The sequence below is a fragment of the Salmo salar genome, chromosome ssa11 (genome assembly GCF_905237065.1).
Source record: "Salmo salar chromosome ssa11, Ssal_v3.1, whole genome shotgun sequence".
In the NCBI taxonomy this organism is placed as follows: Eukaryota; Metazoa; Chordata; class Actinopteri; order Salmoniformes; family Salmonidae; genus Salmo; species Salmo salar.
Genome location: NC_059452.1, coordinates 20,835,576 through 20,852,258, shown reverse-complemented (window position 1 = coordinate 20,852,258; position 16,683 = coordinate 20,835,576). Strand labels below are relative to the sequence as shown.

Sequence of the window (16,683 nt, the reverse complement as noted above, 5' to 3'; positions counted from 1 at the left end):
GGATTAATTGTAGGAGTAGAGGACCTTGTGCATTTCAGGTAAAATAACTAAATGTTTATATCCCAGGACAAATTAGCTAGCAACAGCAAGCTAGCTAAATAGAACAAATTAGCTAGCAAGTGCAAGCTAACTAGCTAAATTGCCATACATGTTTAATGCTTTTTGACCTGTCCCCAAATTAATGTAATTGGTTCAGAGTTTGTTTTGATATTTTAACCTGCTTGTCGTGATCGCGTTTGGTGTAGGGGGACAAAATAAATGTATGCACGATAGTGCACGATGGCGCACGCGCACAACCGGTTTGGGTTCCGTGTTAGCCAAATACATTTAAACTCAGTTTTTCACAATGCCTGACATTAAATCCTAGTAAAAATTCCCTGTCTTAAGTCAGTTAGGATCACCAATTTATTTTAAGAATGTGAAATGTCAGAATAATAGTAGAGTGAATGATTTATTTCAGCTTTTATTTCTTTCATCACATTCCCAGTGGGTCAGAAGTTTACATACACTCAATTAGTATTTGGTAGCATTGCCTTTAAATTGTTTAACTTGGGTCAAACGTTTCAGGTAGCCTTCCACAAGCTTCCCACAATAAGTTGGGTGAATTTTGGCCCATTCCTCCTGACAGAGTTGGTGTAACTGAGTCAGGTTTGTAGGCCTCTTTGCTCGCACACGCTTTTACAGTTCTGCACACAAATTGTCTATGAGATTAAGGTCAAGGCTTTGTGATGGCCACTCCAATACCTTGACTTTGTTGTCCTTAAGCCATTTTGCCACAACTTTGGAAGTATGCTTGGGGTCATTGTCCATTTAATAGACACATTTGTGACCAAGCTTTAACTTCCTGAGTGATGTCTTGAGATGTTGCTTCAATATATCCATAGAATTTTCCTACCTCATGATGCCATCTATTTTGTAAAGTGCACCAGTTCCTCCTGCAGCAAAGCACCCCCACAACATGATGCTGTTTTGTTTCATCAGACCAGAGGACATTTCTCCAAAAAGTACGATCTTTGTCCCCATGTGCAGTTGCAAACCGTAGTCTGGCTTTTTTATGGCGGCTTTGGAGCCATGGCTTCTTCCTTGCTGAGCAGCCTTTCAGGTTATGTTGATATAGGACTCGTTTTACTGTGGATATAGATACTTTTGTACTGGTTTCCTCCAGCATCTTCACAAAGTCCTTTGTTGTTGTTCTGGGATTGATTTGCACTTTTCGCACCAAAGTACGTTCATCTCTAGGAGACAGAACGCGTCTCCTTCCTGAGCGGTATGATGGCTGCGTGGTCCCATGGTGTTTATACTTGCATACTATTGTTTGAACAGATTAATGTGGTACCTTCAGGCATTTGGAAATTGCTCCCAAGGATGAACCAGACTTGTGGAGGTCTACAATATTTTCTCTGAGGTCTTGGCTGATTTCTTTTGATTTTCTCATGATGTCAAGCAAAGAGGCACCAAATTTGAAGGTAGGTCTTGAAATACATCCACGGGGACACCTCCAATTGACTCAAATTATGTAAATTAGCCTATCAGAAGCTTCTAAAGCCATGACATCATTTTCTGGAATTTTCCAAGCTGATTAAAGGCACAGTCAACTTAGTGTATGTAAACTTCTGACCCACTGGAATTGTGATTCAGTGAATTATAAGTGAAATAATCTGTCTGCAAACATTTGTTGGAAAAATGACTTGTGTCATGCACAAAGTAGATATCCTAACCAACTTGCCAAAACTATAGTTTGTTAACAACAAATTTGTGGAGTGGTTGAAAAACGAGTTTTAATGACTCCAACCTAAGTGTATGTAAACTTCCGACTTCAACTGTATATTGTATATGGAGATTATTAATCAGATCCAATACTTTGGCAATTGACCTGCAAATTCTTAAATCCGTACTAAGTGCTAACCTGAGTTCTATGACCATACTAAGCACCCTCTATCCAGTTAAATGACTATGTGCTACGGAGTATGAAGAGGAAGGTATTATATAGGACACTCACGTCTGCAGGTAGAGTACCAGGGAGGCGTTCTGAAGGCCCACAGGGTTACAGCGGATGGTGTAGTTGACGATCTGGCTGGCGGTGAAGGCTGGACGCCCCCAGTGGAGGAACACGGCAGACGAGCTGTTGGCCTTGGCATACACGTGGTGAGGGGGTGGAGGAGGGGGCACCATACGATCACGGACCGCTGATACACACAGAAAAAAAAGAATGCTAGAGGTACTCATGCGTCAAAGGATTGATAACTATCATTATCATAACTATCATCCATCATTATAGACAATGGTTGCTTGCATTATGTGACGAACTTACAGACACATCCAGGGGTGCTGATAGTTTGGTCTGCCTGGTAGCCATCTCCTATGAAACTGAACGCCAGGAGCTTCACATGGTACTTCTTCCTTGGGTCTAAAAATAACAACATTTACATATCTTTCACTGTGGACCTATGGGTATAGTATACATCATATCATAGACATTCACCTCAACTTGACCAATGTGACCTACAGTGGAAGTGAGTGTGTCTGTCCACTGGGGGGCATTACACTGAACCAGAGGCTGTGTGATTTCTCCAACCAGTGGGCTGTGAGGGTGCTGGATCAGAAAGAGCATGGCTGAGAGGTCAGTGAGGTTTGGCTGTGGAGCTCTGCGACAGATGCTGAGTGCTGGGAGCCCAGTCCCTAGGTCAGTTCCTGCCCTGCTCAGGGCACTGAGGCACACAATAGAGGAGCTCCTCTATCCATCACTCTGCCTTTTCAGGGAGAATAGGGGAACCCTTCCCCCACCCAGGGCTGCTGGCCAGTGGTCAGTCCTATTCAGCTCCAGGACAGGGGGGTTAAACCACAGGACAATGCCCCCCCTAGGAAAGACAGAGCGGTCAATCACATGGCCAGAGTCAGTGGCCTTACAGACCCCAGGTAGAACAAACGCTGCTAAGTTAAATGTCGTTTCTGTACCCAACAGGCCACTGATAAAAAGTTCAGGCCAAACACTATCCAAATGTTTCACTTCATATCTGCTTTGATTGGTTAATTTGTCTCCCAGACTTTGATATCTTGTCATCCTGGAGTAACCAGGTTACTGTGCATGACATATTCAGATAAGGTACTAAAAGGTAATACTTCATCATATTAATGTGTTATTACCCTGTTTTGTGTGTAACAATAGTATAACTCATTCCAGAAAAAATGGCTGAGCTAGAGTATAGCTGTATTGGGTGAACCAGCTGCAGTGTATTAAAATATCATTACACAGGCAATTACAGGAAGCTCCTGCTGCCACCATGAGGACCTTGTTGAAATAGCTGAGGATCTATCAAACTAATGGCTTACAGCCTCCTAGGAATTCCAAGGCTCTTCAATATTTCAAAGTATGTCACCCATCATTACACACACAGTAGGCAGAGGAATCTGAGCAAATTATCTTCAATCTGTGAGTGTTAATTCAATACGTTTATTTTGAAAACACTGGGACATATTGATTTGCATTTCAGTCGTCAGTTGTCGAAACAGCACTGAAATACAGTCTAGTTTAGAGGAAACTGAAGTGCTGCACAGCCTGACATGAGATCTTACAGCACATCATAGGCCTACGTAAGAGGCTGTGGGATGACACGTCATTATCCATCCGAAGAGAGGGGTAAGTGTAGTAGGCTGTATAGAACATCATCTATGCTTTACAGAATTATACAGCTAGATCGCAGTACTTCATGAGAGGATATACAGAGTACAGGTACTAATAACATCACTAGTATCAGTGGAATAGTGAGCACCAGTAACCGAAATGTTGAATCACAGAGCTGACAAGGTAAAAATCTATGGTTCTGTCCCTGAGCAAGGCAGTTAACCCACTGTTCAACGGGCGCCGAAGACGTGAATGTCGATTTAAGGCAGCCCTCCGCATCTCTCTGATTCTGAGGGGTTGGGTTAAATGCGTTAGACACATTTCAGTTGAATGCATTCAGTTGTACAACTGACTAGGTATCCCCCTTCCCTTTCGCCATGGAACAGTAATGCAGTGTAGAACATGACCACTAGGTTGTGCTCCAGGACATAAACGTTGAGAGGAGCACAGGAGTGTAGATACAAACTGAAGTCATGCCTATTCTCAGTTCCAGTCACAGAAGCAGTCATTTATGAGTTCTACGTTACTAACAGTTTCTGTGATCATGTCTCAGAGACAAATAAGAGGTAGTCAGTTAGATCAGGGTTTCCCAAACTTGGTCCTGTCCCCCGTTTTGTTTTTTGCTCTAACACTACACAGCTGATTCCAACTTATCATCCATCTTTGATTATTTGAATCAGCTGTGTAGTGGTAGGGCAAAAAACAAAACGTGCACCCAAGAGGGGGCCCAGGACTGAGTTTGGGAAACCTTAAATTAGATGATCTAAACCCAAGGGTAACCCATGTTGATCATATGACAAACTGCTAGAGGATCATATTCACTGCATGTGTGTGAAAATATATGTTGTAATGATGAGCAGGCTCTATATCTTCAAAAGAGTTGAACAGTTCAAAAAGCAATTACAGTCATTGTGAAAAGTCCAACCACTTTGTTGAACAACCATCTCATCATGTTTACTATGCTCCAAGAGCTAAAACAACTGTGTTTTTTCTAGGATCGATCTGAGGGCCTTCAGGCTATGAGAGGGTCCAGGGGGTGGAGTCAGGGCCATGGGAGGCAGGGGGATGGGCAGGAGGAGAGTCCGAGGGGTGTGGTTTGAGCCACTAAGACCCCTAGCCCTGAGGAGTTTCAATGGAGCCAGCAGGTCAGGCATAGATAAAACTCAGAAGGAATCTGAGGTCATGGGTGTGGAATACGAGTTGAGCCTCTTTTTTTCTCCCTCAGAATCCTTGCCCTTTCTCTGTTCCCTAAGCCTTAATGGGGAAAGATAAAGAAGTGACTTGCAGAAGGGGAGAAAAACTACTTAAAAGTGTCTTAAAAACGATGTGGTATCCTCTAAAGATTAGATACAACAACTTAGAATTGGATCAAAGGAAATATTACTGATAATATGATTGCATAAAAATATGAAGCTTCTCTCTTTATATTTCTACATTATAGATGGGTCAATGACTAGGCTACTGTAGTCATTTGCTCCAGAAAACATTTAGTTGTGCTAATGAGTTCTTGTTTGTTGAAAACAACGATAGGAAAATAACTGCACATATTTGTGAGGTTCCTATATCTTTACTTTCTCTAGTAAAAGTCAATGAATTAGTGTACACTAGTATAGCTCCCTCCTGTCCCTCCTGTCCCATGTCCACAGTCAGGCTGGCCGGCTTTGGACAGTCCCAGTGTCCATCTATGAAGAGGAGCAGTCAGGGTCTCACAGTCCCACCCCTGCCCAGCCACACATTACAATGGGCTTGCAGTAATTACCAGGAGAGGCGCTGTGAGAGGGGGCAGGCTTTGACATCTGGGCCATGACCTTTGACATGGAATCTGGGCAAGCTAAATCCTGCCAAAGGAGGGGTTATGGATGCTGCTCTTAGGTGGGAGGTGGGGGGGGGGGGGTAAGCAGGGGAACTGAGCAGAAAAGGGGAAAAAAACACCAAGATACAAAAATAATAAGTCACTTAATAGGTGATGATAAATAGTGCCAATAGGAGGAAATGGTGAAGCGAGAGAGCAGAACTCTTCAATGGGCAATTTCATAGCCGATATAATGAAAGCATGATTAGATATGGTAAGCTCAATTGTTCAGCTTAACTGCTCTTTGTAACCTAAGAGTGACCTAGGGTTATACTTTGTTTTCTGACCTAGAATAAATTCAGAACTTGCAAAAGTGATTGAACTTCCAAAAGGAAATGTTTTGAAGTGTTAATTTTAAAATCTGTGAGAAATACACATGGTTTGGATAAGGTTATCAGGGATCTCCATGGTTGAAGATAAGAGGTGTCCACACAAACCTCCCCCTCTGTATGGAGTCACCCATGCTTGCACTAACCGCCAACCCTGGTCAAAAGGAAATGTGTTAGCCCTGGTTCATTCAACAACACCAAATCCCTCACAAAGATAAGATATGCTTCAGTTGCCACATAATAATCCCCCTGTGTGTAGATTCAAGGCCAAATGTTTCTTCTTAGATATCACAAAAACAAAATCACTCAAACTTGTTGTGCCTTACTCACTTTGCTTGAGAAAAGTTCATAACTAATTTCCTCAGAATAATACACAATCTGCCTAACCCTGCCATTGCTTAAAGATACACCAAAGTAAAGCTGGTTCATTTTCCCGTCATGCCTGTTGGGCTAATCTTGCTCGGCTTTGCTCTCCCCATAAATTATGATGCCAGTTTGTATTTGAGGGGAAATTCTTGAGCTGTTTGTGGTCACCTGATTTTTTACAACCGTTTTGCAGATCCTGCAGGCCCCTAAGGCTTTGTTCTGCCCTGAGAATGGCCCCCCAGGCCACAGCAAGAAGGGTCTGAGTCAGGGCCATAAATGTCAACTCCCACACTGATCCACAAAGCAGCATATATCATAGGGGGAGCGTATATCTCCCTCTGACACACACACACACACACACACACACACACACACACACACACACACACACACACACACACACACACACACACACACACACACACACACACACACACACACACACACACACACACACACACACACACACACACAGTTTATTGATGTAGTGGGCTCACTAATACCCATCTATCTTTTATCTGACACCAGGCATGCAATAACTAATGTTTTCCCAGAGAAAAGACCACTCCACGATGGGCAAGATGGCCCCAAGCTATGAGATAAATCTACTACCGTACACACAGTCCTGGTGCCAACAGGTATGGGAGGCTATGCCACAGGAAGAATAAACATGAATGGGAGGACCTCAGTATTTCAACACCATGTCATTTATACACTGAGCTACAACCTCTCACATTCCTAACTTAGAGAGCCCTTTCAGTCATGTGGAATGGTCTTAAGAGATCATTTAGTAATGGCCAGAGCAGAGCTGGTCTGTATCTACTACAGATTCAGAAGTCTACCATGTTCATGTCTTTTCTTCTGTTAGAGAGGTATGTTATTTGTGCACTTTAGAGCAACATTGACTCAATAATACAGTAACGGTTGGCTTGTTGTCTTTACCACATCAGCTAAGTGAATTTAGATCCCAGGGATCAGAAATACTTATCAAGTCACTCAGTGAGATTGGTGTTGTTCATAATCCCTGACTGATCGAACACATTCTCTAGGCTGTGTGTGGTTGTGGTTTTCAAACCTGTGTCACTGTCACAAGTGTCCTTGGGTGAAGTAAAGAGTTAAAGTTAAAGCCTCTATTAATTGCAATACTATCAGAGACATTACAGCTTAATCCTTTATCCTGGATAAAATCCAATTAACATTTTAATTGAAGCTCCATTTTGCTCTCTACTTCAGACATGCCATGGAGGTTAAATAATATTATTATGATAAGTATCCAGAGTGTTTTCTAATGGATAAAACACTTCATCAATTCAATAGTAAGTAGACTGATTAAAAGTCAGCAAGAAAACAATGTCCTATCGGGCACAATATGTGTACCACCGTTTATGCTTGTTTATGTGACTGGTTGTTTTCTTGGTTGCAGAGCAGACACCTCTGCTCATCAGGATAGTTTATTAAGGAACATAAGTCATGGTTTGTCACATCAAACAACAGTGAACAAACTCAATAAGGAAATGCCCTTTTCCACTGCTGTTCTGTTCGTGGAAGGTCAAATCGAGACAGGGACTACTCAATTATGGGCAAACATGGACATTAAAGCAGACCCAAATTGATGAGAACACCCAGTTTTAATTAAAATACCCTGTTTGGAGATGTGGGTCACCTCCACTAAAAGAAAAAATTACTTAATGTTACACTTCTCATATTGGTTTATTATCTATGTCACACTAAACTGACCAAAGCATATCCGAAGGGAAAATTGAGTCAAGTCAGTATTTTTATCTTAAGCTGTCTCTCTGTTTAACGCGCCACTTACTGAACTCAACGTTGTAAAAGTGTGGTGCCATGGACAGGCACTGAAATCGTACCTAAAACCTATCTGACACTGACAGTAATACGTGACAAATTAAACTGCTGTGTCTCCTCTCCAACAGGAAGTCTCTCCCCTGAGGGGGGAAACCTTTGGGAAGATAAATGAGATGCATACTTCTCTTCAACATGTCATACTACAAATCACATTCCATGGATAAGCTCAGTTACCAGTGGTGAGGGGCTGAATTCGGTTGACTCTTGGTCATTTAAGTCTCTTTTGTGGCCCTTAAAGCCTAACACAATGAAAGCCTTTGATGTGAATTCTCCTCCAAATGCTCTGCTCACAGCAGTCATAAAACACACCATAAATCTGCTCCACAATAACAGCTTCCCTCTCCTCTAAAGACAGCCCTGGAATACACCTCTGCCAGCTATTCTATCAAACAAGCACAATTGAGGTCATTAAACTGTTTCAATGAGAAACTAATGAAAAACCAAGGCATAGTAAGTGTGTTTTGGTGATATCTATCTATATCACATTACTACAACTTGTTTGTCCACTATGTTCATTATTCCAGGAGGAAAATGTTGTTCATGAGGAAAAGGAGAATGTACACAAAAAGCCAGACTTCATATGTTCTTTCTCTTATCTCTCCAATAGGTTTTACCTCAAGCTTTATAAAAATACTCTATTTTGAAAAATAATTATCGATTCAAAACAACATATATTTCATAAAGTACAGCACTTTAAAACCTGCTCAACAATATAGCCTTGTGTTATTCTAAACAACAGATGGTGGCAAAATGTAGGAAGTTTCAGCAGTCATAATTATCGCCCCCTCACAGTAAGACCTCTCCATGACAAAACAAAACACAAACTGTAGCAAGAAAACAAAAAGGTAAAAGGGGACACATACTGTATTTACCCCCCTCTATGCTTTCTAATCCTGGTCTAGTGCCAGAGCTTCCTGATTCAAAATTCAGCTGCTGGCCACCTGGTCGACCTCCTCTGGCCACAGATGGTCAGTTGTCCACTGCAGTGGTGTGGGACTCCCTTTCCTTCCACACTCTCCAACGTGACAAAATGAATTTGACCCAGAGGCCAGAGAACCAGCATATGCCCAACACCCCTTCCTCAGTCCCAGCTAGCAGCTATTTCTAAAGCTGTTGCGGGGGCATACAATGGAAACCAGGCCAGGGCCGTAAGGTCATGGGGGGTTGGCTTCTATCTGGACCTCTGGACATGAGTCCCCACAACTCACATGAAAAGACTTTGGGAAGGACAAACTAATGGGCTTTTCTGATCCTAAAAAGACCTTAAACATGCCTGGTGAGGACATGGAAAATGTTTTTTAAGAGCATCTTTGATCCGAATCCAATTTAAGGAGGACTTTCATTGTGTAACCATGCATTGACTAGAACATATTCTTAATCTTGCAATTGAAATCCAAAATCAAGACAAGTGTCATCAGCAACAATGAGATCATAGGTCGGGTGTACTATGTGGAGTCTACTCACCCAGGCCTCCAATGGTGTGCCTGTTGTCCTGGACACGCAGCTGGATGGGGGAACTCTCAGCCTGGCTCTCCTCGTGGTAGAACAGCCTATAGCCCTGGACGCTGACAGAGTTTCCTGGTGCCAGCTGCCAGCGCACTATGATGGTGGTGCAGTTCAGAGGCTCCAACTGTAGCTCAGGGGCCAGAGGCACTGTGAGGAGATAGGAAGAGAGAGAGATCTGTGGTTAGAGTCACTGTGGGGAGACATGAAGAGAGAGAGAGATCTGTGGTTAGAGTCACTGTAGGCAGACACAAAGAGAGAGAGATCTGTGGTTAGAGTCACTGTAGGCAGACACAAAGAGAGAGAGATCTGTGGTTAGAGTCACTGTAGGCAGACACAAAGAGAGAGAGATCTGTGGTTAGAGTCACTGTAGGCAGACACAAAGAGAGAGAGATCTGTGGTTAGAGTCACTGTAGGGAGACACGAAGAGAGAGAGATCTGTGGTTAGAGTCACTGTGAGGAGACACGAAGAGAGAGAGATCTGTGGTTAGAGTCACTGTGGGGAGACACAAAGAGAGATCTGTGGTTAGAGTCACTGTGGGCAGACATGAAGAGAGAGAGATCTGTGGTTAGAGTCACTGTGGGGAGACACAAAGAGAGATCTGTGGTTAGAGTCACTGTGGGCAGACATGAAGAGAGAGAGATCTGTGGTTAGAGTCACTGTGAGGAGACACGAAGAGAGAGAGATCTGTGGTTAGAGTCACTGTGGGGAGACACAAAGAGAGATCTGTGGTTAGAGTCACTGTGGGCAGACATGAAGAGAGAGAGATCTGTGGTTAGAGTCACTGTGGGGAGACACAAAGAGAGATCTGTGGTTAGAGTCACTGTGGGCAGACATGAAGAAAGAGAGATCTGTGGTTAGAGTCACCGTGGGGAGACACAAAGAGAGAGAGATCTGTGGTTAGAGTCACTGTGGGGAGACACAAAGAGAGAGAGATCTGTGGTTAGAGTCACTGTGGGGAGACATGAAGACTTGGCAGCTCTGCTTCTAGCTCCCAAGCAACTTTGCAGTATTGTTTTTGTTTGTGTTATTTCTTATCACAAGCATTTCGCTACACCTGCAATAACATCTGCTAAATATGTGATTGTGACCAATACAATTTGATTTATTGAGTACAGTTCTGAGGATGTAAGGTTCAAACAGAATCTCTCTTTTTAAAGCTCATGTGTACTACTTATATACAGAGCTCAACCTGCATGACTATTCATTTTTACTCAGGTGTCTTTATTTTAACCAGCTCATCTGAAATAGTACCAAGTCAAGGGAGAATATGAAACCCACCCACACCCACCCACACCCAACCCCCGCTACCCGATCAGGCCTTCTTTACCTTAAGCCCAATGGCCAGGCCACACCAATGTGTTCATAAAGGTCTGCTTCATATTCAGATACCATTCAGAGCCTTGCTACTATTGACAGTCCACAACTATTTATAAAATAAAGGTTAGCTAGCCCTTAACAAATTAAAGACTTGTTCAGGAACACATTTGTTTGGGACACCCAAATTATTAAGAGTAAACCCTCAACATGGCAGAAACATGCTAATTTCGATTTCCCAGAAATAATTTGCTGGACAAATAGGGGCAAAGTCACCAAAAAGTATTGTATTGTAAGAGATGCAGGGTGGCATGCTGGGAGCAAGTTGACTCTGTAGCTTGTCTTGTTCCTTGAAAACAGGAATGCTCTCCACCCAGCTGCTCACTGGCTTTATCTGATGGAAATAACCGGCTCCCAGCCTGCAGCCCCCAACCAGAGGCACATCCATACCACGCCCCAGCCTGGCACATAGATACACAGCCAGGCACAAACACACACTAGCAGAAATGAGCCTGGTCCTCAGTTCTACTGACAGAATGCTTATTCAGCCGACATGATCCTGGCAGAATTGTAGAAAAGATCCTGTTTGTTTCCAAAAGGACAGAGAGAGAGAGGGCAGCAGTCCCCTCCCCCACCCCTAAGGCTCAGATGGAGCTCTTAACAGAACTATTCTTCCTCCCACCCAGAGGCCTGGGTCCCTCTCTTTTATGACCCATGACTGAAGCCATTCCGATGTTACTGACAGAGAGGGCCAAAGGTCATGGAGTAACAAACGCAATGCCTTAACAAGATTATTAGAGAGGACGCTCTTCTCATGGCTCTCTCTCACACATTCAGCAGAGGACTGGGAAGAAGAAAGGTATAGAGATAATCCAGCCTCTTTGCTCCTATATTGATTATGTTAGAGGGAAGTGTGCGCTCACTGTGCGCCTGCAAGGCATGATGGTTTTACTGTGCATGATAAGTCAGTGCAGGAAGTAAGGCTTTACATGTTTATTTATGTGATGTGGCAGGCTGGTAGCTTCACAAATCTAAGGTTGAAATTCCGGTTCATCAAAGATGTTATGGCTTACTTATGTCTTTTGACTTTGATTGATTAGAAGTCATACAGTTGTAATCATATCTGTACAAACATCATATGTGCACGCAGAAACCTAGCATTGGACCATCAGGGAGCAGCCAATAACTCATCGCTACTACTGAGGAGCATGTGTAAGTACCTTTGGCGCTGGACGCCTTAGGGGTGCGGTGGGAGGTCCAGGCTGACTGTTCCCCCCAGCCCACGCTAGTGGCTGCAGCGATTCGGAGGAGGTAGATGGTGTCGGGCTGCTGGCCCTCCAGGAGATACTGGGTCTTCTCCCCAGGAAGCTCCAGCTGGGAGACGGCCTGGTCGGCGCTGGTACGATAGGACAAGCGGTAGGCCGACACCCGGCCGCGGCTTAGCTTGGCTGCAAGGGGCTGCCAGGACACCTGGATGTCTGTGGGGCTGCGGCTGGTGAGGCTGAGCTCTGGGGCACGCAGGGGCACTGTAGAAAGGGAGACAGAGTGGTCATGTAGAGGATTATACAGTCACCAACTTGTTCATTACTGTGTTACTGTCTCTGGTTTCTGTCTATATTTCTGGTTGTTTTGTATCGTGTTTTGGTGGGGACCAAAGGAAGAGTTGTGATTGCTAAAGTAACAGCTAGCTACTGAGACTATAATGAACAAACCCAGAGACACAAAATCAGCTCACTGTGCGTCACACTCAGTCATACTGGAAAATCAATTCAGCAAGTCCGCAAGTGTACACAATAAATAGATGTTTTTTTATTTTACCTTTATTTAACCAGGTAGGCTAGTTGAGAACAAGTTCTCATTTGCAACTGCGACCTGGCCAAGATAAAGCATAGCAATTCGACACATACAACAACACAGAGTTACACATGGAATAAACAAAACATACAGTCAATAATACAGTAGAACAAAAGAAAACAAAAAGTCTATATACAGTGAGTGCAAATAAGGTAAGTTAAGGCAATAAATAGGCCATGGTGGCGAAGTAATTATAATATAGCAATTAAACACTGGATTGGTAGATGTGCAGAAGATGAATGTGCAAGTAGAGATACTGCAAAGGAGCAAGATAAATAAATAAATACAGTATGGGGATGAGGTAGGTAGATAGATGGGCTGTTTACAGATGGGCTATGTACAGGTGCAGTGATCTGTGAGCTGCTCTGACAGCTGGTGCTTAAAGCTAGTGAGGGAGATATGAGTCTCCAGCTTCAGAGATTTTTGCAGTTCGTTCCAGTCATTGGCAGCAGAGAACTGGAAGGAAAGACGACCAAAGGAGGAATTGGCTTTGGGGGTGACCAGTGAGATATACCTGCTGGAGCGCGTGCTACGAGTGGGTGCTGCTATGGTGACCAGTGAGCTGAGATAAGACGGGGCTTTACCTAGCAGAGACTTGTAGATAACCTGTAGCCAGTGGGTTTGGCGACGAGTATGAAGCGAGGGCCAACCAACGAGAGCGTACAGGTCGCAATGGTGGGTAGTGTATGGGGCTTTGGTGACAAAACGGATGGCACTGTGATAGACTGCATCCAGTTTGTTGAGTAGAGTGTTGGAGGCTATTTTATAGATGACATCACCGAAGTCGAGGATCGGTAGGATGGTCAGTTTTACGAGGGTATGTTTGGCAGCATGAGTGAAGGATGCTTTGTTGCGATATAGGAAGCCGATTCTAGATTTAATTTTGGATTGGAGATGCTTAATGTGAGTCTGGAAGGAGAGTTTTCAGTCTAACCAGACACCCAGGTATTTGTAGTTGTCCACGTATTCTAAGTCAGAGCCGTCCAGAGTAGTGATGCTGGACGGGCTAGCAGGTGTGGGCAGTGATCGATTGAATAGCATGCATTTAGTTTTAATTGCGTTTAAGAGCAGTTGGAGGCCACGGAAGGAGAGTTGTATGGCATTGAAGCTCGTCTGGAGGTTAGTTAACACAGTGTCCAAAGAGGGGCCAGAAGTATACAGAATGGTGTCGTCTGCGTAGAGGTGGATCAGAGAATCACCAGCAGCAAGAGCAACATCATTGATGTATACAGAGAAGAGAGTTGGCCCGAGAATTAAACCCTGTGGCACACCCATAGAGACTGCCAGAGGTCCGGACAACAGGCCCTCCGATTTGACACACTGAACTCTATCAGAGAAGTAGTTGGTAAACCAGGTGAGGCAATCATTTGAGAAACCAAGGCTGTCGAGTCTGCCAATAAGAATGTGGTGATTGACAGAGTCGAAAGCCTTGGCCAGGTCGATGAATACGGCTGCACAGTAATGTCTCTTATCGATGGCGGTTATGATGTCGTTTAGGACCTTGAGCGTGGATGAGGTGCACCCATGACCAGCTCTGAAACCAGATTGCATAGCGGAAAAGGTACGGTGGGATTCGAAATGGTTGGTAATTTGTTTGTTAACTTGGCTTTCGAAGACCTTAGAAAGACAGGGTAGGATAGATATAGGTCTGTAGCAGTTTGGGTCTAGAGTGTCACCCCCTTTGAAGAGGGGGATGCCCGCGGCAGCTTTGCAATCTTTGGGAATCTCAGACGATACGAAAGAGAGGTTGAACAGGCTAGTAATTGGGGTTACGACAATTTCGGCAGATCATTTTAGAAAGAGAGGGTCCAGATTGTCTAGCCCGGCTGATTTGTATGGGTCCAGATTTTGCAGCTCTTTCAGAACATCAGCTATCTGGATTTGGGTGAAGGAGAAATGGTGGGGGCTTTGGCGGGTTGCTGTGGAGGGTGCCGGGCAGTTGACCTAGGTAGGGGTAGCCAGGTGGAAAGCATGGCCAGCCGTAGAGAAATGCTTATTGAAATTCTCAATTATAGTGGATTTATCGGTGGTAACAGTGTTTCCTAGCCTCAGAGCAGTGGGCAGCTGGGAGGAGGTGCTCTTATTCTCCATGGACTTTACAGTGTCCCAGAACTTTTTTGAGTTTGTACTACAGGATGCAAATTTCTGTTTGAAAACGCTAGCCTTAGCTTTTCTAACTGCCTATGTATATTTGTTCCTAACTTCCCTGAAAAGTTGCATATCACGGGGGCTATTCGATGCTAATGCAGAACGCCACAGGATGTTTTTGTGCTGGTCAAGGGCAGACAGGTCTGGAGTGAACCAAGGACTATATCTATTCCTAGTTCTAAATGTAGGACCTGTAATGTGATCTGATTTAGACTGGTATGCAATCATGTGACAGATGTTCCCTTAGTCAAGGACAATAGACCAGTTATTTTCTATGGAATATGTAAGAAATGTACTTTTCCTTGATCATAAGTGGTAGTCACGGTTGCACAGTGCAGAAACATTTCATGGGGTGGTGTGATCTGTGAAGGAGTTAGATTATAGTAGAGAGGGTCATTCCTGATCTCTAAATATCAGCCTGACTAATGTTTAATCAGCCGAGTGGTCCACCATATAATCCTTCCTTATTAGACTCCTCTATTCCTCTGGCGCACCTCTTAGAGATGACCCCAATTAGACAGCCAGGGGTCAGCCCCACTAAATTCATTACAGGACCTACAGTACTGCCCACTCTCTACAGTCTATTCATTACAGTTTAAACACACTGGAAAACATCCTCTGAGTCCTCCATTAGAGTGATAGAAGACCTTACACAATGACTACAGGATCAATATGAAGCATTCTCTTTACTATTCATCTGGGGGTGTTTTTATTCAGCCTGGGGTGACAGTTATGGCTGTTTCCCTGGGTTACAGCCCGATAAAGGCCAGGGTGGACTGTATGTTTGTGTATGTGGGAGCTAACGACGAGGCCTCACCATCCTCCAGGGTGTGCTGGAACACATGGTCTGACATGCGGCTGGCTCCCATGGGCATGTAGGCCACGATGTAGAAGGTGTAGTTCCGCGCTGACTCCAGGTCATCAATAATGTACCGGGTTGTGTCGTTGCCAATGACAACCTGATATTCCTCATTGTTCAAGCCTGGTTTGAGGGAAGAAAAGGGCACACATTTAATCAATGAATCAATTACCACCCACAGAGCTGTAAGCTGCATGCACAGGCAACGAGTTCAGAGGGGATCTGATCCTTCAATGCAAACTCTTTAGGGCACTAAAGGGGGACCTAATCATAAAAGAGTCTATGAAGATTTACGTACATTCTGAGTACAAAGACAACTTTTGATAACTTTCCATAATCATCATTCAATGATTTCTCTCAGTATACAGAGCAATTAGAACATCATCACTTTGGCTTTAGGAACCTCCTTGTCTGAGGCACCTGATTCTTACAAAGTTACGGTGTACATCTGTCTCTAACGGTGGGCTTCTGGTCCATTCAGTATGGACAATATACACAAAGTGTCAACTCAATCAAACTGGTTCCTTCCCCTTTTATAGACAATTTCATCAACATTGCTCAAGCCAAATTCCAGTATTCAATTTTCCCACATTGCTGGCTGAGCCTAATAGCAGTTTAATTAGCACAGATTAGGAAGGTCCCACAAAAGACTCACTTGTAGCCAGGACATATTGAATCGTCCAGCCTGATTTCTGACCTGGTAAACAAGATCCTTGAGAGTAAACAGAAAAGGCCTTGTCCAGGGGCCTGAAAGGCCCAGGAAACCTCCCTGAAAAGACACACAAAGCCTCCCTCCCAGTCCAGCTCACACTGTCCCAGTGCCTTGACAGAATCTCCTCTGTTGGATTAGCACACTCCAACACACAGACTAATTAGTTCCTCCTTTCATTGGGACCTCCATTTAGTGCCAAGGCTCTGTGTCTGAGACCTCAGGTGCAGAATGCGTTGGTGCTACCACTCCTGTCA

At 44.0% G+C, this 16,683-nt stretch overlaps 1 protein-coding gene across 1 annotated transcript in view; it reads right to left on the bottom strand.

Annotated features, from left to right (window-relative positions):
* Nucleotides 1-16,683, bottom strand: part of LOC106562218 (protogenin A) — a 43,193-nt gene that overhangs the window by 7,685 nt on the left and 18,825 nt on the right. The window contains exons 8-12 of the mRNA XM_014126945.2: nt 15,676-15,840; nt 12,077-12,382; nt 9,500-9,688; nt 2,312-2,407; nt 2,000-2,186 (exon numbers count right to left, since the gene is read on the bottom strand). Of these exons, the coding sequence (XP_013982420.1) occupies nt 2,000-2,186; nt 2,312-2,407; nt 9,500-9,688; nt 12,077-12,382; nt 15,676-15,840 (943 nt within the window). The remainder of the gene's footprint in view (nt 1-1,999; nt 2,187-2,311; nt 2,408-9,499; nt 9,689-12,076; nt 12,383-15,675; nt 15,841-16,683) is intronic.